We start from the raw sequence: 27,736 nt of genomic DNA, 5'->3' as shown, positions 1-27,736 counted from the left end.
TACTCATGTACTGCATGTCAACGGAGACATGTTTATGTGACACTCTCATATCTCTGTTTCTGACTCATTTTGAATGTTCAGTCAGTCATGTGGATCTGGTCAGACAGCAATTCCTCCAAAAAAATGAATGAAAGCACCCAGAAGACACAAGAAGGAGGAGTCATGATTTCCTTAAGTGTGTATTTCAAAGAGGACCTGAAGCCACTGGCATGGAGGATGAAAAGGGAGCATGACAGGAGGAATCTGGGATGGTTTGAAGTGGGATGGGTAAGGAAACCCCAAGGAAATTCAGAACTGGAGAAGAACTCTGAACTTCTCAGGGTCCCAGCCTGGGAATCCCAGAGCACATGCGAGATGGGAAGGACTTCTGATCCTGTAGAAGGAAGGGAACTGATGTGTTCAAGTGCTGGCCCATGCAGCCAACCGCAATACCACACAAAAGGAATAGAGACCCACTGTAGGGTACATTTTGTCTTTTATGAGGATGGGGATGACTTTGATTCATTCAAAATTCTTTAACTATTCTACTGGAGAGATTAGAAGTGAAAGGTTAGAAGTGAAAGGTTTCCTTTGTACAAAAAAAAAAAAAAAAAAAAAAAAAAAAAAAAAAAAGAGGAGTTGTTCATCCGTTGATATCAGTCAACCCCATTTACTTCCTGTAGGAGCAGAAAGGCCCTACTGTCCTTGGCTGGATTTTCCTTTCTAGCACAGAAAGGTGCCAGCTAAAGACAAGACCACAGATTTTGCTCTTAAAAAGAGGCTCTGTGTTCCAAGTTGCTTTAAATCATCACATGGTGCTGTCCTGTCCTCCACTCACTCCAGACTAAGCCTTCCCACCCCTTCCCTCATGCCTACGTTAGCATTCCTGCAGCTGAGCCAAGGCAGATCAAGACCACGGAGCCAAGTAATCCCATTATTAGGGTTTAGCTGCATGAGCTACATCTTTGTGCTGATCTGTCTGAGTGGCAAGAGAAAGGAGAGAGGTGATGCCATCCATTTTTGTAGCTGTCTGCACCTGAGTGGGTTTAAAGCGGTTTGAAAATCTTGACCCACAACTAAAGTTTTTTGATTTTGTGCAGCTGTTTATACCTGAGTGTAAAATGTGGCTTTTTCCCGGAAAGTTGTTTGGCTCTTCCTAAAAGAAAGGCATCAGGAAGCAGAATTCATGTTCAGTTCAGGAAGGCTTCAGTGCCTTTGACAGATTTTAATGCTTTCAGAAAGGGGTTGGATTGAGAGTTGCCAGAGGACATATGGAAAGGGTGAGAATGTCTCTCAGGATCTTCTTCTCACAGGACTTACCTACATTTTTTTGGCTGCATTTCTACTTCTTCTATAGGAATGTAGCTACTTTAAAAGTCCCCCCAGCATCCCCTGTTGGTAGGACTTGTATAAATGGTTATATTTTTACTACTTTGTTGGAACAAATCCCCAAAATAATGACTGTTCTGATTTGACAAGGCACACTGGCAGTGCCATCCAGATTTAAAACTGGGATGGTTCCTCGTGGAACTGAACCCCCCCCCCCCCAAAAAAAAAAAAAAAAAAAACAATAAAAACAAGTCATGCTGTTTAGGCAAACCTAGGAGCAGATAGTAAGGGAGGAACTTTTGGAAGTTTTTTTAAATTTCCAGCAGATGAGCTGCAGCACATTTGTATACCAGATTTTGTACTTAAGATTGTGTAAGCATTAAGACCAAGGCAACATTTCCTATTAAACACCACATAAAATATTAGGCAAGACTATAATCTATCTTTCTTTCTATCAAGAAACTCAACCCTTCCAGCACTTGAATGCTAGGATTTTCACTTTGGCAAAAACCTGTAGTTCTCTGCAGCCGAGCTGTTTCCCTCACCCAACCACCTCCAAGAGTAAGTCACAACAGGATGATAGTACGATAAGTCTAGGCTGAAATAAACTCAAGAGACTTCAGTCGTTCAAGCACTGCAGTGACGGTGTAACATTCAACAGCGTGTAACTCCTGTGTATCACACAGCTCTGCTTGGTAGTGCAAGGATCCCATCACTGATACCTAAAGTAACTGCACGGCAAATTTCAGTGGGATGAGAAGGATCTTTACTGTCAGCTTTGAACTTTGATCTTTCTGTCTGTGGCTCGTTTTTTCAGCTCGTAATCAGACAAGCGCTGACTATATGGAAGAAAGCAACGTTCCCAGCGGTATCCGTGCTCCCGGTCTGCAAAACTCCAGCGAGTTTCTCCTTGAACCTGCTCTGTGGGCAACAAACCTGAAGCCACCGCTGGCCCAGAGCCAACGTTACAGTAATTTCCCATTTTCACCCGCATTTGCTGGCAGCACCGGAGCCGCTCAGCAGGCCGCAGGCCCCACCGCAGCCCTAGCCTGCCCGCCCACAGGGCCCCTGCTGCTGGGCGGTGTGTGGCGCCCCACGGCCTCCTGCCACGGGGAACCCCTTCTCGCCATGGGGCCTGAGCTCCATTTTACGTCCTTATTAATTGGACATATACTGTCGTCGGCGCTAATGTCGCCGCGCTCCCACTAGGTGTCACCATCACCCCGCGCCCGCCCCACCTGCCCACCCTCAGGCGCCTCGCACCGACTGCGCATGCGGAGCGCGGTGGCTTGACTGCGCATGCGCAGTGCTGCGAAATAACTGCGCATGCGCAGTGCTGCGGACCGGGTGCGTTCCTTCTCTCTGCGCTTGCGCGGGAGGGTTGCGGAGGGAGGTTGGGCTCCGCGCGCGTCCCCAGCGCTATGAGGTCACTTCCGCCGTTCCGCGTTGCCATAGCGGCGCGTCCCGGAAGTGGGGTGGTGGGCGGGCGGGCGGCCATGGAGGCGGTGGAGGCGCGGTGGCCCCGGCGTCACCGCGAGGTGATGGGGGTCGCCCCGCGCTCCTTGGCGCTGGTGAGAGGGGGCCGGGGGGCGGTCTGATCCTGTTCCGAGTGGGGCGGGGAGGCCGCGGTCCCGTTGCCCCACGCTGTGGGGCTGCTCCTCGGGGGGCACAGGGGCCTTGCGGCTTCCCGTGTGAAGGCCTGCGGGCCTCCCGTGTGAGGAGGGGGCGCTGAGCCCGGTGCAGCTGTGCTGAAGGCAGAGGCAGTGGGGCTTCAGCCTGTGACGGGGATGTTTGCGTAAGCCAGAGCCCGGTGGGGTACGATTTAAGCCAAAGGCTCGGTGACAAACAGGTTCCAGCTCCCTAAGCCACTTCATGCTCTTGTGCTGGTGTCATGCACTTGCTTCCAGTCAGGGCTTGTCCAGACATCAGCCTTAATTCACCACTGAACTCTGGTCATTTGGTGTGTTATACACTTCCTTGGTCACAAACTCATTTTAGAAAAGCAAGCAAACAGAATAACAGATTTATGTTTCCATCACTGAAATGTGCTTTCTCTTACAGCGAGCCAAGCCTCCTAAACAAGATGTATGTGAAAAACTTGTCTTGGCCTGCAGACAGAAGGAAAAGGAACGCCTTAAATACGTTGACTTCTCCATGCTGTACAGCAAGTATCGCAGTATCAATGAGTGGCAGGAGCACAGTGAACGCAGGCAACTGCACAACAGCATACAGAGAAGGGTGGATGAGACAATGCAGGCATATCTGGCAGGGACTGAAGACAGGAGAGAGAGGTAACACACACAGAGTTAATGTCTGCCTTACTAGTTTCAGCTTCACTGTATCCTTATAGGAATGATTACAGGGAAAAAAAACATTCAGTAAATCTCAGATCTGTATGTTAGACCGCGCATTGGGGCACTGTCTTTATTCTTCATCATGACGGAGAGCGTAGGTGTGCTTACTTGTCAGTCAAATGGTTGGAGCCCTTGGAGCAAACAGGAACCTTTTTGGCTCTAGTTACTGCTTCTAGGGCCTGAAGCAGTCACTGGAGATATATGTTCAAATACAGGAGCTGGTGCCATCTATATGGTGTTTATAGCCGTGTCTGCCACATGCAACAATAAGACTAGCGTTTTAGTACTTTCACTTGTGGAAAAAGAAATTTTAAAGAGAATGAAAAGTACTTTGATAAAAGTATGGGAAATTCTAATTGTTGGGTGTAATTGTGATTTTTGTTACAACCTCATTAAATTAATATTTAGTTCTACAAGTAATAGTTTGCAGGACAGGCAGTAGAAAAAAAATTTATTCAGAAGTAATTCAGAAATAATAAAGGTGAGGCATATTAGAATTTCACTACAGTGATCTGAGAAAATAGCCATATAGTTTAATTTCTTGTTTACAGTTTCATGCTAAGTGATTTTTGTGGCAAAGGTTATCAGTTTGGCATCGTGGTTTGACGTTCCTTCATAGAACAGGAATTGTATACGAATTTCATTCTTATTTAGCTGCTCAAGATCCCCACGCAGTCTTTGCAGTGAGACTCGGCTTAATGCAGCGGGTGTGTACGCAGTAAGAGAGTGCAGTTCAGTTTGCAGAACGAGTCGGTCTTTGGCTTTGCTGCTGTAACTCCCACCAGCTGTGCTTGTGCCTGTGTAGGCCTGTGGCACCGTAGCTCACGCAGTAGCAGGGACCTCCGCTTGCTTAGAAATGAGAGTGACTTGCTGGAGGTCACCGTGGGCATTAGGGCTGGAATTACTGAGTTCCTCGTTCTTAGCCCCAAGTTTCTTATTGCTAGAATTGATAATCAGTGATGTATATGAAAAATTGCCAATTTGACATAGTATTCTTGTTAAAGGACTATCAGGATGATTAGAGGAACTGGTTTATGGAGTGGCATTAAAATAAAATGAGGTTGAGAGAAGATGCAATGATAAATCTGTTAAGAAGAGGGCTAAATACCAGGGAGCGATTAAATTGAGGGATGACAATGGTACAAGATCAGACTGATATCAGCTGATGACAAATATGGACCGGAAATGAGAAGAAGGTGTTTAACAGTTCTGAAGCAACCTTGGAAACAGATTTGTAAGATAAGGAGCTTAAATTGTGCCAAGACAGAAACTGCTGTGCCCATAGAGGGGATCTTGTGGCATAACAGGAATGATCCCTGAGCTAAAATTCAAGTTTATAATATGGGGTTTGGACGTTCCCTGCTCATGCATTTGGAAGAAGTGGTGCAAGTAGCTCACTAACCATTTGTTGATTGCTTTTTTTGCACCGTATTTGTATTGTATTAGTCCTATGCCCGAGGTCTGCTGAAGAGGTCCTTTTTTAGCTCAGTTTGATCGTAGTTTTTCACATGCTATGATGTTTAAACTCCAAATTTAATTTGGTTCCCAGCCTAAAGGTCTAGACAGGTACTCTGGCATTATGTTTCTGATCCCTTTCTTTGAAAAATAGAAAAATGTGCCAGCATAATTTAATTGTATTAACTTTTAAAGCAGCAGTCTTCACAAAGATGCCCAAATCTGCATTCGCTAACAGCGTGACTGTGTTTTAGAGTAATGCTTCATTAAGATTAAATGACTTCTTTATCCTTTACTATGCTACTTGCATTTTCAAGAAAAATGGATATAAAAAAATCTGTATGTTGTGCTAATAGCTATTTATTGCTAGACTAATATCAGATATAAAAAGATGAATGATATATCCAAAACAAAGCAGCATAATGTTAGCAAAAAAAAAGGTTCCTTTGGCTTATCAATGGAATTGAATGAAAAGAGAAGTCTTTCCAAATAAAATATTACTGTACTTAACAAAAGAATTGTCATTCATAGTTATAAAGTCAAGATAGGGCTCTATGGAGTGGAAGTACTGATTCATCGGTGTGCTGATAGGATTTGCCACCACATAAGAAAACTAACAGTTGAGGTGCCTGCTTCTCTTGATTATATATAATAGGGTTTTTCTTCCTTTGTTGAACAGAAGTTCCTTTGGACAATTTCTATGGAGAACTGCTTCAGTCTGTTTGCATTCACAATAAGTAAACTAAAATTTATCAATTGACAGAGAAGGTTGTTTTAGCTGTTATTAAAATGTTTTCTTCATTATAGGCTTCGTGAACTTCTGGAGTCAGAAGAAAACAGGTACTTCACTGAGATGGAGTCACTTGAAGAAACAGTCCTGGAAAAACAAGCAAAAATGAGAGAGCGAGCAAAATTGCTGAGAGAGAAGAGAGAGCAAGAAAGACAAAAAGTGGTTACTGAAAAACGAGAGCAGCAATTCAGGTATCTCCGTAAAATATTTTATTAAATAGAATTTGGGTAAGTAAATACAAAGAAGCAATTTAACAGGCAGGTGACATCATATTGAGGAAGGAAAGGTACATGTGATTGAAATGATAGATACAAAGTTAAGGTGGTTTGGATAGAGGTGTGCAAGCTTTGCCCACTTGGCTGCTTGTCAAAAGTGGAAAGGTCTCAGGTAGTTTGCATACATTGGACAGGATTGTAGTCCTGATTTTTTATTAAAGGAATGCAGCATTGGAGACCCAGGATCCCAGTCTGCAATGCTGTAATGCTCAGTGAAATCCGTGAACAAAACTCCTCATTAATAGTGATGAAAGCAACAGGTACACAGAGCTGTCCTGTATCCGTTATTTAAGTGTTGAGATACCATGAAAAGATTCTTCCAAGTGTAGTATGGAAATCTTTGTCCTGTGCGAGTATCCCTGCACTTTCCCCTGCCAAATCAGCTCTTTTTGTAGCTTCTTGTTGGAGCATAGAGCTCTATTTCTGCTTTATACTTTGAGAGTAAGAAGAGCCCATGGAAGCTTAATGTGGCCTAAATGGACAATCTTAATTTTTCAAGGATCTTCTAAAAAGACAGTTTTTTACTTACTGTACACTTTTCAAGAGTTCTAATTGAAGCTAAGGTTTTCACGCAACCTGAAGTTCTGAGCCAAATCTTCCAGGATGTTGAGTTTGGCGATTTTATTTGATGTCATTAAGATTTGCAGGTGCTTATCAGGCCCTGAGGCCTCAGTGTGAAATCTGACCTGTTCAGTTCTTGGAAATCTGGTTTTCTGAGGAAGAGATGAAAATACTATTTAATGCAATTTAATTATCATCATTTGAAGAATCCTTCCCAAGCCTCCTACAGTGGTATGGAAATCCACAACACCTATTCCTTACTGTGGAGAGACTGGGGTGTTACATTTCACTTATGCATAAACTCTGATTACCTAATTTGGCAGATAAATGTCCTTTTCTTAAGTATGGTTTTTATTGACTGAGATTGATGTTGAGGCAGTATATGCAGTTCTAAATTCTCATGCTGGCTTGAAAATATGGCCTTCACAATTTACAGTCCCTAGCTTGTTCACAACCCTTAACCCAAAATGATTAAAATTCACTGTTAGGATGGTTTAGTGGAGATGTTTCTGGAGTGCCCTTTACTTTGTACTTGTAGCCAATCTTGCATACCAAGGAAGGGATTCAGCTTGAGATTTAGACACCTAAAAGTAGGTGTCTAAGTGTTGGTATTTCCATATTCACTGGATGTCTAAAATCCTGTTCTACTCAGTAGATCTCCATTGAGATCAGGGCAGTCAAAGAAGTCTAAGCACACCCTACAGTAGACGTATGCTGGTCTGGCAGCTGAACTGCACCCTGAACTCCACTGACTGTATTGACCAGATCCCCATCAACTAAAATGGGAATTTAGCTGCTTGGCTTATGTGTAGATTACCATTTTAGATGCCTTATTTTACGTGTTTTAATCACAAAATGAATTCTACCAATGAATGCCATCCTCTGAAAATATGTACTTAGACTTGCATGCTGCAGTTAGCTGTTTTAATATCTCAGGTCCCTGTTCTTCCCAACACAATTTAATCATCTATGGCTCATTCAGGGTCTCACAGGATCAATCCATCATCCTTCGACTTTTTCCAGTCTGTTGTTGGATAGGGGCAATATTCATGCCACGCTATTCCCCATGTACAAATGTTGCTGGAGCTTTTACAGTTGGCGCTCTGCTGTCTGCATATTTTTAGAGGATTTAGAGGCAGCCAAATCATCTTTCTTCATGGCTATTATGAAAGTGGCAATACTCGGTGAGTATCTTTGCAGATGAATCCTCATCCTACAATGCACAGAACCTTTTCCTTTGACTGTGCTGACGTAGTGGAAATATGTATCTATAGTCAGATTCTCCCTCCTTCTCTCCCTCTATCTAAGCACTCTCAAATTTTACTCAAAGGTCCCTGTAAAATAAAGTGTAGTAAAGCCAGCTGAGGAGTTTGACTTCTCTGTTGACCTCTCCTTATGAAGCCAGATTATCTTTCTTCATGTATGGGCTTAGTAACATTTTAAAAGTCTTTTCTTCCCTTTTTTCCAGTGAGAAAGGAAGTTTCTACTGTGATAATAGAAGATAACAATCTATTTAGAATCTAATATCTGAATCTGAATATATTAGTCTTCTCTAAGTCAGCCCAAACATGTTGTTCCCCACTGCTACTTGTCCCTTTCTTTCCCAAACTCTGCTGGTCCATACAGAGATCTGGAAGCGGGCTTTGCTGCACAGGAGACCGGGGCAGAAAAAGGCACTGAGTACTTCTGCTTTCTCTATATCATCCATCACTAGGTGGTATCCCCATCCATCAGTGGATCCATGTTTTTCTTGAACTTCCTTTTGCTGCTAGCATATCGGTGAATTGTTTCTTGAAATCTTTTGTTGCCTGCTCTGTTTCCACCTCTTACATGTCTCTTTAGGTGTTTGACCTCATGGAGAAGCCCTGTGCTTCCAAGCGGGCCTTGTGCTGACCTGGATGTAGAGGCTGCTGCAGGCCAGAAGGGATGTCTGCTCCGACTGGGGCCGGAGATGCTGCCTTTGGCATGTTGTCACCATTTGTAGGTGCTTTTTACCCATGAGTGGTGCCCTGTGCGTGCCCTGCCTTAACATGCATGACTTTAACGTGCGTTCTTCACAGCGGCTGCTTGCTGGCACTCTCTAGGTGCTGGATAAATAGGAAGCATGATGCAAGTCTGGTCTGCCCCTCTGCAAATTCCCAGCTTGCTAGGGTGAAGGGCTTTGCCACTTGCTGGGCAAGTCCCTTTGTTTCAGATATTCTAAGATACCTGTTGCTGGCAACGCTTTCTCCTAGTTATCCCAACATCTGCATGAGTTTGGGATGAGATGGAAAGTGAAGGGAACACATGTGGAAGAATGAAGTGTTTGAAGAACTGGTAAACATTGCAGCATGACCCCCTCATGTCTTCGGAAGGTCCTTATAATCCACAGTGATACTAATCTCTGCTCTTCTGGGTCCTGGTATTTGTTAAAACGTATTGGTTTAAAGCAGTTTTAAATATGTCACTGGTACTTTTAATTACATGAGCAGATTGTCCTTCCTGAGGCATTGTTTATTCTGAGTTAGCGTGCTTGTAGTATCCTTCAAAGCAGAGAAGCCGTCATCCCCTCTCCCAGTCTTTTTTTAACTCAGTGATTTATTTGCCCTGCCTAAAATAAGACCCGTCAAAACGCTGAATCCCATTATCACCAGTTACATAATGTAGAAAAATTTATGGCCCTGCTTTGAGCGGGGAGTTGGGCTGGATGACCCGCAGAGGTCCCTTCCAACCTCTGCTATTGCATGGTTTTATGGCTGCAATAAGCTCTTTGTAGAAAGCTAGTCTTAAACCCCATGCGAAAAGATGATTTTCAAAATTTGGTTCTAGTTCAGGGGTTTTGGTGGGACAGCCAGTCTTTATTAGCAATCACAGTACACTTCTGAATGTATCCTGTAGTACATAGGAGCAGGAGAGGGCAAGCCAGATAAATCCAGTGCATCACATTCAACTTTGAGAAAGGGAAGGATGTCAAAATGAGGCAATTAACAAAAAAAAATTAAAAGGAGCAGTCTAAAACGCAAGAAGCCTACAAGCAGTTCGGAGGTTGTTCAGAAACACTAGACGCCAAAGTATGCTATAATTTGAAAGGAAAAGAAAGCTTTTCAGTAAAGTTCTTCTCTATATGGCTCAGTAGAAATATTAAGGAGGCTGTCACTGGGAAAAGACTGGCACTTAAATATGGAACGTTTGTCCATATGGAGAGAGTAGGAAAAGCTCATAAAACATGGCAGGTCATATGTGAACAGGAAGCTAAAAGGGCTAAAAAGAATTATGAAAGCACCTTTTAAAAAGGTTAAGAGCTGATAATGATTTATTTTACTATATTAAAGCGGAAAGCTAGCTAGGCACTGATGGTACCATTTTGTCACAAGATGCAAAAGAGGCACTCGGTGATGATCGGACCATAGCAGAAAATGGATTCTTGGCATACGTTTTCGCTGTTGAAGATTTGGGGGAAATTCCTGCCCCAGTGCATTCTTTGCAGCCACTATGTTGGAGGAACTAGATCAGTTTGAAGTAAATGTAAAAGAAGATGAGATCCAGGATATAGTCCCGGGAGTCACCCGGACGCTCTGGCGTGCATCCTGTGGCCCAGAGGAGCTTGAACGTCCTTGCAGCAGGATGCTGTGGGGGTAGCTGGTATCAGCAGGTCCGTAGAGAGATGAGGCAAAGTCATGGACTACAGAGCCATAAATAGATAGTAAAGGGAATAGACAGGGATGTGATGTACCCGTAAATATCCTTAATACAACAGTTCTGGATGCTGGGGGGCTACGAGGTAATGGACCACAGTGTGGCCAGATTTGTGGGTTCTGCCTAACTGGCATCTCCTGTTGCCGCTGGCAGAGACGGAGCATGGGGCTAGATGGACCTTATGTTGTTGTATGAAATGCTGTTAGAGAGCTATGTGGAAATAAGCTCTAGAGGATGAAAAGGCTTGGGTTTGGACGTGGTGGGAAGGGGTGGCACGTTTTACTCGTGGGTTCGAGCACCAGAGCAGTCATTTATCTGCCACTGGGTGACACCTGGAGCTGGCTGTGCCTAAAGCAGAATGGATGTGTGGTTGGGAAGAATGGATGGGTGGGAAGAAGGTCAAAATTCCTTCCCAAAGGAGGTAAGGATTAAGGAATCATTTGGGGGGAGGTGGTAAGAGACGAGCTGAATCTTGGCCATCTGTCTCTGATAGGTTTGGGTTATTAGGGGGAAGTAGTAAGTACTCATATTGCGGGTGCTCGTGACCATGACTTATGGAACAGGAGCTTACTAAAGAACTGGATCCACAAGCAGAAGGCTGTAAGTGTGTCACAGCCTGTCATCTAGGGCACACCCAGAGGAACCCCAGGAGGTCACGTCAGTCGTAGCGAGACGTGCACATGTTTTCCTGTTCCTCTGTCTCAGAATTTTACAGCTGTGTTGAATCTCTCTCTAATGCCTATTAGAGACTTCATATTTCTCTTAACTTTAAGCAAGGCACTCCCTTCTTTTGCAGATACTGATTCTTAAACCTGAGGTATAGGAATGTTAGTCTGAGGAAATGTTCCTTAATGATATATTTAAAGAAAATTACAACATCTTAATATGTGCATAAATCACATAGTACATCCTCTTTATCGTGGTAACATCAGAAGCATCCATATAGAGAATGTCGTTATCACAGTGGCTTCGTACCACAGCTATAAAACAAATAAATAACTGGGGGTGGGGAGTTGGGATAAATGTAGTTTCTGTCTTTGGGAAGTGGCTACATGGAGGCCAGAATTTGAATGTTAAGAAGCTTAGCTTAGCAAAGCACGGAGTAGAAACAGCCATCTGGGGGAGCAGATGTTTATAGATTGCTTTAAAAGCTGCTTGGAAGGAATTATTTTGATGAAATCAAGCAATTACAGAGTTATTTTATATTAAAATTCTAACTGTGCCAAATTCTTATTCATTTAACTTCTCTTTCCCTCTGAGAATTCAATTGCACTGAGGTTAGCTTAAAATCATGAAAAAGAATAACTGATTTTTTTATTCTTTCAACTGCTGAGGGAACTTTGAACCCATTGTGTTAAGGTAATGTAGTTATTTTTAATGGGATGAGACTTCAGATCTGAAGAATGGTACGCTTAGAGCATTTTAGAAATCATATTCTTCATGAATGCCGATTAGTTTTGTTGCCACTAATCACCATTAATTTCTACTCAGAAGTTGGACCAACGTTTGGTTGGAGGAGGCAGTGTCCTAGGCTTGGGGGAGAAAAGTGCTGTCTGCAGGAGGTTTTATCTTATAGAGACTCAATGTTGGCGAAAGTGGATGTGATAGATTATTATTGTTTTTTTTTTCTCAGTTAGAAACAGTTAAGAGGTTAGAAATACCTTCTCTGAAATATCAAGCAAAATGTGAATTTTTGTTTCCGTGGCACTGCTCCCCTTTTTATTGCTCGTGTACCGCGCTTAGCACCTTTCACCGCAGCCTCTGTGGCATCAGGCACTTTACAAACAGGGAATGGAGAGAGAGGTGCCTCTGGCCCCAGCAGCGTACGGCTGAACCATGAGGCAGAAAACAGTGGATGCTGACAGGAAGAAAACGTGGTGAGACCTCTGCTTTTGCATGAAATTACAGGTCCCGGCTGGTGCTATTTGGCTGTATCTCACTCGTGCGGCACCAAGAGACAGCAAGGTGTAGCAGTCCTTCCCCTCTGCAACCTCAGCTCTGCTTTTGCTCCCCTCCGCTGTAGGTTGGACCATTTGGGCAAAGCAGCGGTGTCCGATAAAGAACCCGTTGTTTCTAGGCTATGGAAAAATCTTGGTGCTAGTTGTTAGACCGGGAATGAGTTATACACCAACAGTCTCGTCCTATTTTGCTAAACGCTTGCCCTGTTTGCCTCATTGCTCTTCTTTGTGAGATAGGTGTCTTGCAAAATTTGAGGAAGCAAGAAAATTATGGACTGCTCCAATCAGAATCATCCACCACGGAGATATCGTGCGGTCTTCTTGGAAAGCTGGGAATATGTAAGAGGTCACGGGCTTAAAAGATGTATGAGAACGCATCTTGTGTACTATGTGCTGTAGAAGTAATCCTGCTAAGTCTGGGGACGCAGAGTGAGTGAGCTACACCTAGCAAAGGGTTTAGGAATAGGAAGGATTCAGCAGCTGGCCTCGGGTTGAAGCCATGCGTCGACATGGTTTGTATAGCCCCCGTCGAGGTGTGAACCCATGGTATCTGGCCCTGGATAGAACCAACAGGAGAATTATTCTCTGCATCCAACCCCAGGTCAGGGAATATATACGTATAGATGGGCATGGATGGAGATGCAGCTGTATTGGACTTAGGAATCGTTTGGGAAAGTGAAGACTGTGACACTGAGCCCCTTACTCTCACGTGAGGATGTGGCAAAGGCGTTCTTGGTGAGGGGTCCTGAACCACTGGGGGAGGAATATTCTTGATGTATACAGACAAGGATTACATTTTTATGACTGACTTGTCACTTTTCTCCCAGTGACTAAAACGCAGACGTTGCATCTCACAAAACTAATCCTTTTTTAGTTTTACTATTAAACCTATGTGATGTTGGGGTGAGAGACAGAATTGGGATGAAACCAAAGAGCTTTGGGAAGTCTGCCTTCCTGAACATAGCGATTTAATAATGTGTGTGGACGGTTTGGGAGGTCCTACATCCCCATATTTATTTGGGGAATTCCTGCCACCCTGCGGAGGGGTCACTGCAATGGTTTGTGCTTGGCTCGGGGCCTGCAGGAGCACCCGTCCTGCAAGGAGCGGACTGCAAAGCCAGGGAGTATGAAAAAGTAAAATGCTAAAAGTCTTATTTCAGTGCTGGCAAATTTAATTTTGCTTTTAAGTTTAAAAAAAAAAAAAAGGCAGCCTTGGGTAATGGAATTCATTCAGATTTTGTTTTATTGTAGGTATGAAAATTAAATAACCAACCTGATGTTGAGAATTATAATACAATGAGATAGTTGCTTGATGAATATTTAATATTTTTGCTCTATAGAATTGTCAGATTAACATTGCATAAAGTAAAAATATTTCACATTGTACAAATAACTACTGCTGTCTCACAGTGGTTCCAGATTCGGTCAATGATTTCTTATGATGCCTGGTATGAATTCTTAAACAGCATTGCAACAATCTGTAGAAGATGATTTCTTTCAGCATGAAGTAATTTGAGATTTTTTTACTTGACAGCATGCATGTGTGCTTATCACACATCCTTAATGCTTATAGATATCCACTGTTATCTGTTCCTTTCACATTTTCACTTTATGAAAATCTATATCCTCTTTACAGAATGGAATTAAAATGGTTGTGTGCTGTTCAAATTAAATTTTGTTTGATCGCGTATGTTGATCTCCACAGTGCTTTGTTTGTAAAAATGAAAGCGGACAGCGTCTGTAAACAGTTGCATGCTCTTCAGCTGAAGGTAAATATTCACATATATGAAATCCCATTGTAGGGAGTAAATGAAAACTAAAAGCTATATTACTTGTTCGATGAATAACTAGCTTCTCCAGGGTTTTACTGCAATTTTTATGAACTATCCCACAAAACTTCATACAAAATTAATAAAATTCTGGCGGCTGCTGTTTAGCAGTGTGACATAAATTTCTGCTCTCGGAGTAGTTCCTGAATGTGACTGAGCTTTCGAGTGACTAGTAAACCTAGTCTAAGTCTTCGTTTGAGTAAAGGACAATTTAAATGTTGGAACGTGTGTAGTGTTAAATATATAAACACAAATGGAAATACACGCCCTGCTCTTCAACTGATTAATGTCAAAATCTCCATCAAAACAGGCTCTCTGTGACTCCTTAGGCCTCCCGAGGAGTCGGCGTCGGAGCAGGCGTAGATGTTCGCATCCGGAGCTGCAGTCCTACGCGTTTGGGACCCTCCATCTCTGACACACCACCAGACTTTATTATTATTATTTTGTTTTACATCTTATTTTGCCATTCAGAGAACAATGCCAGGAGTTTCGCACGTGGTGGGTGCAGAAGCACCAGAGGGAAGTGTGTGCAGACCGACTGGCCCAGCTAGCTCTTAAGGAGGAACTGAAAAAGCAGCAGCAGAAGGAGCAGCAAATGTTTGCCGAACTTTGGGAAGAGGATAGGCTGGCCAAGGAAAAACAGGAGGCGGTGGATATGCAGAAAGCAGCGGAACAGCATCGAGAAGTGCTGAGCGTACTCGGAGCCCAGGTAGCTGTGCTGAACGCTCACAGAGAGGAAGCAAAGCGGCTGAAGGAAGAGGAGGCTCGCTTGCTGGTAATTTCCATATCGTTCTCAATTCAGCGGTCTCCGAAAGGCCTCCCTAATGACAGGCTTAGTAGACATTTAGATTAATCCATACCTTATTTGTATTTTCACTGATTCCATTAGTATCTGAGACGCCCCTATTATGCTAAGCCTCTTTTCCGGAGCTGTGGCAAATGCACTCCTGTTTACAGAGGGAAATACATCTCTTGAAATTTAGCATGTAATGGAATTGTAGCATTCAAAGCCTTGGGGAGCCTTTGCGGGAAACGTGAGAGGTTTTCCAGCTTTTGCCAGACATCTTTGCAATTTTCTTACTTCCAGTTTCCGGTGGGATAGCTAGAGACTCTCGCGTCCCAGCCGCAACACACCCCAGGTCTCAAGGCGAGCCACTGAACCGAACCGCAGCCCCCGGGCGACATCTCCCAGCTCGTTCTCACTCTCCTCTTTCCCAGCAGGAAAAGTCTGATCCAGGGCTGGTGCTGGAGCTGGCCGGGAGCAGAGGCAGCTGAGCCCTTGAGCAGGGAGAGGTTGCAGGGCCCGTTGGTGCACACAGACGTAGCTATGAGGAGGGGTGTGTTTGTGTGTGTGTGGAAAATCCCAACTGCTTATGCAATAGGGCTTTCCTTGCCCCTACTTCTATTTTTCACAGTTACGTGGTTGCATTGCACCGTTCTGTGGTCACTAATGTAGGCGGCAGCAATGTTCTGCAGGTGTAGACACCGCCGCTGACTGAATTTCAGAATCAACACCCATTTTTAAAGCCCAGCCTTTAACAGATACAAATTGGCAAGCAATGCTGAAGCTCTTTCACCTATTGGAGCTGGCTGGTGGCGGGTGCTGCATTGTGGGAAATATTTGGCTCATTTAGCTCAACTGTTCTGGCTACTGCCCTCTTCTCTTCTCATCTTCCTCTAAGCGTAGGCCTGGCTTAGTTGTGTTAACTTTGGTGGAGCTCACTAATTCACAGTACTCAGCGTTGACTTAATGAGTTATGGGAGCCTGCTTGGTTCAGGCTCGGTCCTCATTTTTTAGATAGCCTGTGTGAGCAGTATTCGTGTTGCTGTTATTCACATGTAGCAATCAAATGATCACGCAGGGTACTCTGAGGTGTTCAGAGCTGATATTGGCAGTTGTGAACTCCATTTCTTTTTAGAAATAATGACAATAATGAGTCTCCAGCTCTGAAGATCTTGGCTGTAAAAGAGCAGAGTCCTTACCACAAGCTAGACTGCGATGTTTCACTTGTTTAACAACATATAGAAGAAAATTCTTTTAACAACTTCTAAGGCACTGCCAGTCCTCTCAGGCAAAAAACATTTCTTAACTGGCCTTTTCAGAAAAATGGTACTATAACAGAAGACTTTGTAGCTTCCCCTGAAGACAACTGCCTTGAGCTCTGTGAAGGAGAGCAGTTTCTGGTAAAATGGTATAATCTCTGAAAAAAGCTCTTTCCAAAGGATCCATAAAGGAGAGTTTGTTTTGAAAATAGGGCGTAATCCTTTTTCCGCAGAAGAGCGATGTGACAGATGGCTGCATTACAAGTATCTCAGCAGAGTCTGTAGCCTCTAATGATCAGAGGTTTCATCAGAGTTAAGGACAGGCAATGGACAGCTAAGCATGTCTGTGTACAGCTGCTTTCTGCTAGTTCTTGCAATGGAAATAGCTTTTTTAAGGAAGGAAAACTTGCTTTCCTGGCTGTATGCGCGCGCGCACACACACACACGACAAGTTTCTGCCATGGCATTTCAGTGCTAGCTTGCAAAAGGATCGTTGGTAACAATTTCTTTGCACATTTACAACGTCGTAGTAATGCTTCATTTAAACTTTAATAGAAAAAGCACAGTGGATCCCATCCTTACCAACTCTCATACAACTCCACTGATGTCAGGATTCAGCCGAAGACACGTATGCCATATTGGCAGCTTCTCCAGTAGTCTGCTACCCATTCCCACCTTCTTTCCTTCTTTACTGTTCAAAGTCTTTTGGATTACTTATTCACTGGCTGAAAATACAGTGAGTTTCAAAGCTGTTTTACCAGCTTCTGAAAGTGAATCTGGCCTTTCAGACAGAGCCTCTTCCACCACCCCGGGAAGACAGCAATGTCAGCTTTGGCTTTGAAACCCTGCAAGAGTCAGGGTGGGTGTTTTATGTCCAGCAGAGCAAGGTATGTTCCTTAGGAAGCACAGCTTGTCCTCCCACCTGCAAAAGATTAGAAAGGCTGTTTATAACAAACCTGCTGATGCATTTTAGAAGATTTATTCACATCATGAAAGAGCCATTTTATTTAAAACTAGGTTAACAAAAAACAGCATGTACCCTCAAGACAGCTAAGATGTGGTTCCTGAGACCTGCAGGTAAGTTAATGGTGACCCCATACTGTGTTACTATGATGTCTGAGTGCAGTTGTGCTTGTAAACTTACTCAAATGCAGGATGTGCAGGAATTTTACCAAGTTACTTTATTGATTCTACATGGTATTTTTTGGTGAAATAATCTTGTGTGTATATCTATATATCAGTAACAGCCATTAACATATACAGCATATATAATATACACAGTTATGGGGAGGAGAGGATGGCTCCGCTACTGGTTAGTGGTTACAGCTGTGTATAAGGGGTTGGATATGGATCATATGTGTTGCAATTCTATTAATTTCTCTAAAGAGATGACTCTATCCCCCTGAAGTATTTAGAGAGTCAGGTATTCCAGTATTTTGGTATGAAGCACATGTGATAATTAAAGAGAAAATCCTGAGTTCTAATGAATGATATGCTAAAATGTTCATGCTTTAACAACTCTAACAGATGACACTAATACTTCCAAAATCCTCTAATATCAGTAAGAACGGCTTTTAATATTTATCTTCTCTCTTCTGTGTTCCAATCAAACAAATCCTACCTATCATTTTGTTTGAAGTTATATGATGTTTTTCAAGTTGGCTGTTTTTATTGCTGTAGGAAAAAGAAAAGCAACTGCTTAAAGTGGAAAATGAACGACTTCAGATGGAGAAATTGCAGAAGCAGAAGGAACACAGGGACATGTTGGTCAGTGCAGCCCAGGACAAGATGAAGCGTCTTAATGAAGAAAAACAGGAGGAACTTGCCCTAGATATGAAGAACCTAGAAAAAACCCTTCAGGAATCCCAGGGAGGCACTGAGGAGAAAAGGAAAAGAAAGGTAAGGGCAAGAGATGTTCATTTCAAAGTTTGGGGCAATACCTCACTTGGACTAATTTGGTGGCTGTTAGTGGAACTGTGCAGTATAAATGAAGTTGGGCACAAGCCCTCTTCTCTGAACAAGGGGATTCTTTTGTTGTGTTGCCTGTTGCCTCTCCTGCTGCCAGCACTCTTACCTCTCTGAAGAAGGCTGCTATCCGCTGCAATCACGGTGAGTACTTTAAAGCTTGTTCTGCACTCTGCAAGGCTGCAAGGTTAGACTGAAGGAGAGGGCTCCCAGGTAAGCTTGGAAACTTGTCCCCCCTATACCAATTTCATTGTGTATAAATTACTTGACCTTTTGGGGCTTTATACTGTGTGGATGTAATGGAGATGAGCAAAATTTTTCTGTTTCACGGACCTAATTTATTAAATATTTGTAACTGCAGAGGAAAGTAAATATTTAACCTACTCTAATGCATTAAAATACTAAGAAACAGTTTTAAATCTTTAATTATTACCTAGATATAACTGTAGTTGAAGAATAAAAGTGAAAGCTTTTGCCTGCCACAGCATGACTTGAATTCAGGTTTTTATATTGCTACAGAAGTGTCACAAGCAACTATTGCCTCATTTTATGTGGTACTTCTTGGTGTTCATTTTTGTTATAAAAAGTTAAGAACATTTTTCTGCAGAAGAGGAGGGCATCTTGGTTTTATTTTTACTCTAAAAATATATACTGTGTTTTTAAGCAGATTGGTTGTCATTAACAACTGTAACCTGCCCTTCTTTATTCCTGGCAGAAAAGATGCCACTGCCACTGTCTGCAGCTATTTCCTTCAGGTTAGGCTCAAGACTTTGCATTAAATATCTTGGAGATGCCGTGAAAACATGGCTGTGTCTATCACTTCTTAAATTTAAAACAAGTAGATTGTCCAACGTTGGGGTGAAAACAGGTCTCGAGGTACCTTTAAGACGGAGCAGGGAGCTGTATTCCTTATTCTGCTCAGGTATTTAGAGGGTCTTGCAGGTTAGAAAAGTGGTATCAACTTCTTCCATAACCACCAGTTATTTAGACCTGGGGACAAAATTAGCAGAGCTGAAATTTAAAACTCCATCGGCTTCCATGGTTTCTGATGTAGGTGGGGTGAAGTTGTCTGGACAGCTGTGGAAAGTGTTTGCCAAATTTCTGTGCTGGAGGCAGCCGAACTGCTAGCGGGAGAGCACAGCTCTCTATCGCTGCGTGTGTTCGGCTCTCGCACTGTTCTCCAGGCGTTGGCTGTTGGCCAGGGGACAGATGCTGCACAGCTCTTTCTGCAACAGGGCCCTGACCAGAGATCTCTGTTCCCAGCCCCAGTTCCCACATTGACTACAAACCACCATTTCTCTTCACTTTTTTGAAATGCCCAGTTGAACTCGTTTACTCAGATCTGCAAATGTCCGTGTGTTTGCAGCAAGAGCTTTTCAAGGAGCAGCAGACTTACCGGGCACACCTGGCACAGCAGCTGGAGGAGGAGAAACAGCGAGAAAAAGAAGTGGACAAGCTCCTCGATGAGGAGAGGGCGAAGGTTTGGGCCAAGAAGGCTGAGCAATTGCGCTTAGAAAAGGAAGCTAGAAAACAGCTACTGAAAGATGTCCTGGACACAAGACAACTGCAAATTGAGGAGAAGGGTAAGTAGTAACAGTGCCCTGTCTGTGCACTGAACCGGGCTCTTGCTACGTGAGGGCAGGGGCAGAGGGAGTACAGCACGCTGCTCCTGGGAGGACTGTCTGGCCCGGCGTGCATGGGCTGCATGGATGAATGTACAACAGTGCTATTGTCTCTGAATCGACTCCTGAAATTTTACTCCTTACACTGATTTCTCATTGCTATTACCAGAACAAAGCCTAGTAAAGTAAGGATTGCATGAGCATGCAATCATTATTATTAATTACATTATTATTATTATGAAGGTCTGAATGTGAAATCTTTTCTTAGCGATAAAAAACAAATAGGCTGAGAATGTCCTTCATATTGTTTGTGTGCCTCTCCAGAATCAACAAAGCTCCGGCTTGCTATTTAGGCCACTTGGCTTGAATACAGTCTCACTGTCCCTTCAAGCTTATCAAGGCTAAGTAAGTATCTTCTAAAAGTATATTTTTTATTTTTTGCAGTGGTGAGAAATGCAAAGGAGCAGGAAGAACTCGCCCAAGAAAGGAAGCTGCTAGCTGAAGCGATCACAGAACTCGGACGTATAGAAGAAGAAAAATATGCAAGGTATTTTTCTTTTATGCTGCTGGTTCCTTTCATTGCAGGCCAACCTTTTAAACTTCCAAGTTGGCTAATTCTCCTTTTCAGCTAACTGTGCAAGAGAGCACAGAGAGGCTCTGCTACAAAACCTAACAGCTCCAAGCTGCTCAGTAGCAGCCCAATTACATTGCAATTGGTATTAGATTACCAACTCTGATCTCATCGTACAAATAATGGTATTTCATTACATACACTTGTTTTGGGCTCTTTGGACCATCACGTGACTTACGCTGATCATGTTTGGTAAACACATCCCCTGCTACTCTGAGCTGTTATTAGGAGTGGCTGAGGTTTGGGGAAGAGGGTGTAATGAAAGGTTAGTTCATTACTTACCTAGGAGAATTTGGGCGTTCAGGCTTATTGCTGAACTCCTCCCACGCACCTCCCTTGAACAATAGTGCAGTCAGCCATGAAAATACCAGACTAGCACACATCGCCCTGTTCCACGGGCCTCTCGTTGCCTTGCTGTTCCTCAAGGCAAGAATTTTGTTATTCGCAGTAGCTGAAATGTACCTCTGGGTGTCATGCCAATCCTAGGGCAAAGCACCTTTATTTCACTCATTCAAATACCTTTTGGTACTTCTGCCCGTTCTTGGCACATGGGAGCAGGAGGTCAGCAAGTAGCTCCTTCCAGAGCTATTATCTGTTGCAGCTCTGATAGCTTTATCGCTGCCAATCTCCTGGGGATGGCAGAAATCCTGCCCTGTGGAAGTAAACATGCAGGACTTCACTTTGGATATGCTTCACTTCACGCAAAGATGGCGTTTCGTGGTGTCAGTAGGTGCCATGTGGTTCAGCCTGTGTTGTGTTAGCACACAAGTTTTGACTAGGCTGCTGGCATTGAAGCATCTACGTGATTCCTGCTCTTGAAGCGCCTGAGCACGTAGGTAGACTTCCACTGCCGCGCCAGCGGGTAGTGAAAGCAATACGCGGCTCTGGAGGTAGAGTGCAAGGCTGATTTCTTCTGACAGCCATCTCCTAGCGTATCAGCGCAGTGCTGTAGCAGGGGCCTGCACCCTTTCTTCCCTGTCGGAAGCGCGTCGTCGTTATCTCCGGAGCGAGGGAGTGGAAACTGGGTGTGAGGATGCCACAGCAGTGAGCCACAGCTAGGAAAGGGCTGAAAGCCGACATGCTCGTTCTCTGTCTTCTCCTTGCCCCTAGGGTGGGCAGAGAAAGCATGCTGAGTACGAGGGGTTCTTCTTGCTCTTTTAATTTTTTTTTTTGTTAAGCACTGATTTTGCAGTCTGCTCTGTAAGAGACAACAGAATGCAATTCATGCTCCAAAGAACTTCAGGTTAATTAACAATGTCGCATTTGTTTAATAGAGTAGCAGTTACTGTTAACTCCTAACAGGCGTTTTGAATAGTTCTTTGGTCTAAGGATGCACGTTAACAGATAAAAACACGAGTTATTTATTTTTGACACGTACCTCATAAATAAGTTATTCATATGTCATTTCCAGAAAAGTAAAGGAAGCAAAAGAATACCAAGAGCAACTCAAGGCTCAAATCGCCTATCAACAACAAGCCCGTGATGCTGAGGAAGAGGAGAAGCAGCGAGAATATGAATCAGCCCTGGCAGCAGAGAGAGCTTACCAAGAAAGGATAGAGGATATTCTAGCAAGGCCTTCGGTGACACTAGCAGAAACCCATCCCTTGAGAAGAAGACTCACGTCTAGCACGCAAGATCACTTATGATATTCTAGCTCACTCTAGACTGCATTTAAAAACATTTTTCTATGGGTGTTTATAACTGATTCTAATTAGGAGGTCCCTGTCCCCTGTTATGCTCAAAATACTTCACTGGCAAGTAGAAAAAATGTGATATTTTAAAGGTTATTTTCTCCTTATTGGATTTTCTTTGACAAAATGATTGATCCAAATCAAAGTGTTTGACATTTTTAATATAAGAACATTGTTCATTCTCCATAGTGCAATAATGTATTATTATGGCATGAATGATATGCAGGCATTCCTTAAAATCTGCAAAAAGAAACTTTGCAGAAAAGTTCCAACCGACTTTTATTAAAATGCCTTTCAAATGGCAAATATTTGCAAACCTTTCCTTTTTGTATTTAGACAAAAGGCACTTGGTGATGCATCTTCATTTTCCTTGTTAAATATAAAATGATGACTCTATTTTACTATGGCTAGACAGTAAAGAACAAATATAGCTTTATATGTATTTGATAGCTTTTGAATGATCTGTGGGATATCAGATTCCCTAAGCTAGTCTGTGAGGTCTTTGCTCAGATTTACCTGTGCAAGGCTAAGGTCATTCTCTTTTTTGCAAAAAAAGGTTGTTATTTATCCTGTTGGTGGCAAGCCTGCATCTTCGGACTTGTGGCATCCTGAAATGTTTAATCTTTCCCACATTTTTCCATTTGAGCCTTTGGTGCTGCATGTCTGTAAATAATTCTCTCTCTTCCCTCAGCTTTTCAGCTTCTACCATCTCTCCTCCACCCTCTGCTTTTCAACCCTTTCTTCTTCAACTCCCATCCCTCCCTAGGCACTTCCTCTACCTTCTTCCTCTTCCTCCTTTCAGATCCCTCCCTTCTCTTCCCTTTTCAGTGTTTAGCTCCCCATTGGCAAGGACCGAGATTCTTGTGTGTTTGCTGGGTGGGAGCGTGAACGGATGCACGGAGAAGGTGATAAATGTCTGAACAGCTGGAACAAGTCAGGAATAAACTAGCCGTGCAGTCACCTCGTCACCTCAGCTTATAGCGGGCGCTGAGCTGACAAACTCCGGTCGCCCGTGGAGGAAGTTGTACAGCTGTTTGCAAAAGGCCAGTTACAGATTTATTAATCTGAAACAACGTCACTGACCTTAGCAGAACAACCCAACCAAGTCTGGGTGTAAAAGATGGAAGAACCTGGCTTCTTTCCTACAGGAAAACCTCTCTGTGGGCAGCTTCTTGATTCAGCAGACGAAAGAGAGACAAATCTTCATAAACTCTGGAGCACTGCAGACCTGGAGAGGGCTGAGAGCTCGTTAGCGATGATGCCTAACGCTCACCTAGTGCTTTTCAGCAGCACTCTCCAAAGCCATGCCGCACTTCAGAGCCTTTGCTCCCATTTTGCACGTAGGAAGGACCATCACAGAAAATGGAGGTGATGTTTCATCAGCCCAGAGAGCTCAGATAGTCACAGGTCTCTCATCTCGCCGCTAGGTCAAAGTGCCAGAGAACGATTAAGAAACTTATTTCCCGGTCTGCGACAGACTCCTGGTGTGGCCCTGGGGAAGCAAGGTAGATTTTCTTCACTACAGTGACTCACCTTTGAAAAGCACATAATAGCGCATGATTCCAGGATTAATACTAATTCCATATTAATTAAAGTATGTTCTTAAAGGCTGTGATACTGCCGTCGGGTATACCCAATACGTGAGAGGTACGAAATAGTACATTCACAAGCTCAGTGAATTTGAGCCATACAGAGCCATAATACTTTTTTTTTTTAAATAATAACCCAAAGGAGGTGGTGAGAGCTCCTGCTCTTACAGGCAGAACTCCTCTCTGCGATGAATATGAAGCTTGCACGGAAGTGCAAGGCCAGACCGCGGTAGGTTTGCCTTCGGAGGGCTTGCTGTCTGCTTGATAACAGCACCGAGTACACGGTGACCGAACTCTTCTGAGAGGAAGCTTGTGGTGGGTGAACATGCGGCTGCGGCTGACCCCTTTGCTGCTGAGCACTTCGGAGACTTCAAGCGAATCTAGAAGAGCAGATAAGGTTCCTCCCAGACTGCTGAGCGGCCGAATGTGTCAGCAGACTCCTTTTAAAAGCATCGTCTCGATGCCCCGTAACAATTCCAGCTGAGCAACGCAGCAAGGAGGATTTTCTTTGCCAAGGCTGAGGAGTTCCCATTCCTTCATCTTATTGATTTCCATCCTGTTCCAGCTCCTTTGATGTCCCTGCAGTAAGCTGGGCACCTGGCAGGGCATCGCATAGCGCATGCCTCAAAGAGTGGTCATGCCTTTCTTTCCACCCAACACTCGCGTCAGATTTTTTAAGCTACGGTAAACATTAACTCGCAAAATGACTAATAGATTCTAAATTGCGGCTTATGGGTCTGGAGAACCTCACGGGCGTTAAGTAATGCTCACGTGTGCGGTGTTTCCCCGGCGTGGCTGAGAAGTTCTGGATCCAAACCATCTATTAGACTGGGAGCGCATGAGCAGCACCGGTGAGTGGAACTACAGCCCAGCCCGTGGCTGGGTGACCTCTCCTTAGGTGTGGGAGCTTTGGGTGTAATCTGCTTCGTTTACAGGGAAAAAAATCTATATGGGGGGGGAACCCATAGGGTTAGCTGGTGGCCTGCAGGACAGTGTGTGTGGCTACGGCTGGCTGCAAGGTCGGCTGCTTGGAGGCTGCAAATGCCTCCAGCTCGCTGCAGGTACCAGCGGTGCCACCTCCAGCCCTGCTATTTTGGGAAGACTTCCCATGAAAGACTTTGAGGCCAGCGGGTGTGTTTGGCCCCATTGGCATGTTTGTGACCCCCAAACTACATTTATGATGTTGGATTTCCATGCCGAAGCGGTAAGTAAGGAAAGGGGGGGAAGCAAGAGGAAGCGAAAGTCTCCTGAGATGTTCAACCACGCTTGTTAAGACCTTCTGCCCTTTAATACCCCCTGGACCTCACAAGGCGGGAGATGGCCTAGCGCGGTCTGTGGCACCTTGACCACGTGAGCCTGTACGTGCTGACACACCGGGGCCTCGTCCAGGTTTTTAAAGCGTTCATATTTCATCTGGTGTGTGAAACCAAAAGGGGTCTCCAGCGCCTAACGAAAAGCAGCCCGTAACGGCGGCAGGGAGCTCAGGGCCGCGCGAGCTGTGGAGACCTTCCCGGAGAAGCACCTTCGCTGAAACTCCTGGTGCTGCGGCTTTCGTTTCCGCGGCCGCATTTTGCGTTTTCGTGGCATCGTCCTCTTCGGGCATCAGCTCAGCTGCCCCACGGCAGGGTACGGCAGCAAATTTTGGCCGCTTCATCCTGGCCGACGGAGGTTTCTGATGCTCCAAGCGCTGCCCGGCAGCTGCAACCTGAGCGGTGAAGCAGCGCACAGGGGGGTCTGTGCCGGGCCGGGCCGTCCCGTGCCGTGTTACTTGGTGCCGATCCATTATGTGCTGGGCCGGTCCGTGTTACTCAGTGCCGATCCGTTCCGGGCCGATCTGCTCCGTGCCATCCCGTGTCACTCGGTGCCGTTCCGTGCCGGGCCAGTCCGTTCCGTGCCGATCCGCTCCGTGCCATCCCGTGTCACTCGGTGCCGTTCCGTGCCGGGCCAGTCCGTTCCGTGCCGATCCGTTCCGTGCCATCCCGTGTCACTCGGTGCCGCTCCGTGCCGGGCCAGTCCATTCCGTGCCGATCCGCTCCGTGCCATCCCGTGTCACTCGGTGCCGTTCCGTGCCGGGCCAGTCCGTTCCGTGCCGATCCGCTCCGTGCCATCCCGTGTCGCTCGGTGCCGTTCCGTGCCGGGCCAGTCCATTCCGGGCCAGTCCGTTCCGTGCCATCCCGTGTCACTCGGTGCCGTTCCGTGCCGGGCCAGTCCGTTCCGTGCCGATCCGCTCCGTGCCATCCCGTGTCACTCGGTGCCGTTCCGTGCCGGGCCAGTCCGTTCCGTGCCGATCCGCTCCGTGCCATCCCGTGTCACTCGGTGCCGCTCCGGGCCGGGGCAGTCCGTTCCGTGCCGATCCGCTCCGTGCCATCCCGTGTCGCTCGGTGCCGTTCCGTGCCGGGCCAGTCCATTCCGGGCCAGTCCGTTCCGTGCCATCCCGTGTCACTCGGTGCCGTTCCGTGCCGGGCCAGTCCGTTCCGTGCCGATCCGCTCCGTGCCATCCCGTGTCACTCGGTGCCGTTCCGTGCCGGGCCAGTCCGTTCCGTGCCGATCCGGTCCGTGCCATCCCGTGTCACTCGGTGCCGTTCCGTGCCGGGCCAGTCCGTTCCGTGCCGATCCGCTCCGTGCCATCCCGTGTCACTCGGTGCCGTTCCGTGCCGGGCCAGTCCATTCCGTGCCGATCCGCTCCGTGCCATCCCGTGTCACTCGGTGCCGCTCCGGGCCGCTCCACTCCATTCCGTGCCGCTCCATTCCGCTCCGGTGCCGCGGGCGGCGCCGCCCCATACCTGCGCGGGGCGCGGCGGCGGCGGGGGCGGGGCGGCGGCGGCCCCGCCCCGCGCGCTCCGGCCGGCGGCGGCGGGAGTAAAGGTCGGGCCGGCGGCGCCGCGGCCACCGCTGCTGCCGCCGCCGCCCCCCCCCCCCCCCCCCCATGCGCCCCGCCGCGCCCTAGCGCCCGCGCTCCGCGATGTCCGCGGCCCAGCTCTACACGCAGGTGCGCGCCGCGCCGCGGGGGCCCGGGGGGGGGACGCTCGCGTGTTTTATTTGTGTCTCGTAACTCGGTGCGCGGGGGGGGGGGGGGGCGCGGCCGGGCCGCTCCGCGGGGCGAAGTCCTCCGCCGGCAGCCGCGCTTCCGCCCCCCCTTAAAAAAAATTAAAAAATATATAAAAAATTAAAAATATTTTAAAACTAAAAAATTAAAAATAATTTTAAAAATTTAAAAAAATTAAGAAAAATTTTAAAAAGGGGGAGAAAAGGAAAAAAACGGGCGCGCAGAGCTGCCCCGGCCGTGTCCCCCCGCGCGGGGGGGGCCCCCGCTCACCTGTTTCCGCGCGGCCCGGGAGGGCGGTGACGGGCGGGGGGGGATGGGGGGTGCGCGGCCGCTGCGCCCCCGCGGGGAGCCGCGTTGGTGCCGCGGGGATGGCCCGAAGCAGCGCCGGGAGGCTCCGAGCCCTGAGCTGTTGTTGCCGGTGTTTTATTAAATTTGTGGGGGAGCACAGCTTTTTTTCTTTTTTTTCTCTTTTTTTCCTTCTATTCTCTTTTTTCCCCCTTCTTTTCCCTCCCTCTCTTTTTTCCCTTCTTTTTTTTCTCTCCCTCTCTTTTTTCCCTTCTTTTTTTTCTCTCCCTCTCTTTTTTCCCTTCTTTTTTTTCTCTCTCTCTCTTTTTTCCCTTCTTTTTTCTCTCTCTCTTTTTTCCCTTTTTTCTCTCTCTCTCTTTTTTCCCTTTTCTCTCTCTCTCTTTTTCCCTTCTTTTTTTCCTCTCTCTTTTTTCCCTTCTTTTTTTCCTCTCTCTCTTTTTTCCCTTTTTTTTCTCTCTTTTTTCTCTTTTTTTCTCTCTCTCTCTTTTTCCCTTCTTTTTCCCTCTCTCTCTTTTTTCCCCTTCTTTTCTTTTCCCTCTCTCTCTTTTTTCCCCTTCTTTTCTTCTCCCCCTCTCTCTCTTTTTTCTCCTTCTTTTTCTTTTCTCTCTCTCTCTTTTTTCCCCTTCTTTTTTTTCTCT

The 27,736-nt window shown here is 45.6% G+C and overlaps 2 protein-coding genes across 2 annotated transcripts in view; both read left to right on the top strand.

Moving 5' to 3' along the window:
- Positions 1–2,743: 2,743 nt before the first annotated feature.
- LOC112994482 (cilia- and flagella-associated protein 53) lies at positions 2,744–22,599 on the top strand. Its single transcript, XM_026118861.2, has 8 exons — positions 2,744–2,879; positions 3,370–3,599; positions 5,925–6,098; positions 14,677–14,980; positions 17,929–18,147; positions 19,580–19,796; positions 20,280–20,382; positions 21,878–22,599. The coding sequence occupies exons 1-8, from the start codon at positions 2,805–2,807 to the stop codon at positions 22,110–22,112; spliced, it is 1,557 nt and encodes a 518-aa protein (XP_025974646.1). The 5' UTR covers positions 2,744–2,804; the 3' UTR covers positions 22,113–22,599.
- A 4,048-nt stretch (positions 22,600–26,647) lies between these two features.
- Positions 26,648–27,736, top strand: part of LOC112994487 (unconventional myosin-Vb) — a 119,626-nt gene continuing 118,537 nt past the window's right edge. Inside the window, exon 1 of the mRNA XM_064500850.1 lies at positions 26,648–26,735. Coding sequence (XP_064356920.1) covers positions 26,709–26,735 — 27 coding nt within the window. The 5' untranslated portion in view covers positions 26,648–26,708. The remainder of the gene's footprint in view (positions 26,736–27,736) is intronic.

The sequence above is a fragment of the Dromaius novaehollandiae genome, chromosome W, assembly GCF_036370855.1.
Source record: "Dromaius novaehollandiae isolate bDroNov1 chromosome W, bDroNov1.hap1, whole genome shotgun sequence".
NCBI classification, from domain to species: domain Eukaryota; kingdom Metazoa; phylum Chordata; class Aves; order Casuariiformes; family Dromaiidae; genus Dromaius; species Dromaius novaehollandiae.
The sequence above is the reverse complement of the archived record's forward strand: the minus strand, read 5'-3'. Positions and strand labels throughout refer to the sequence as shown.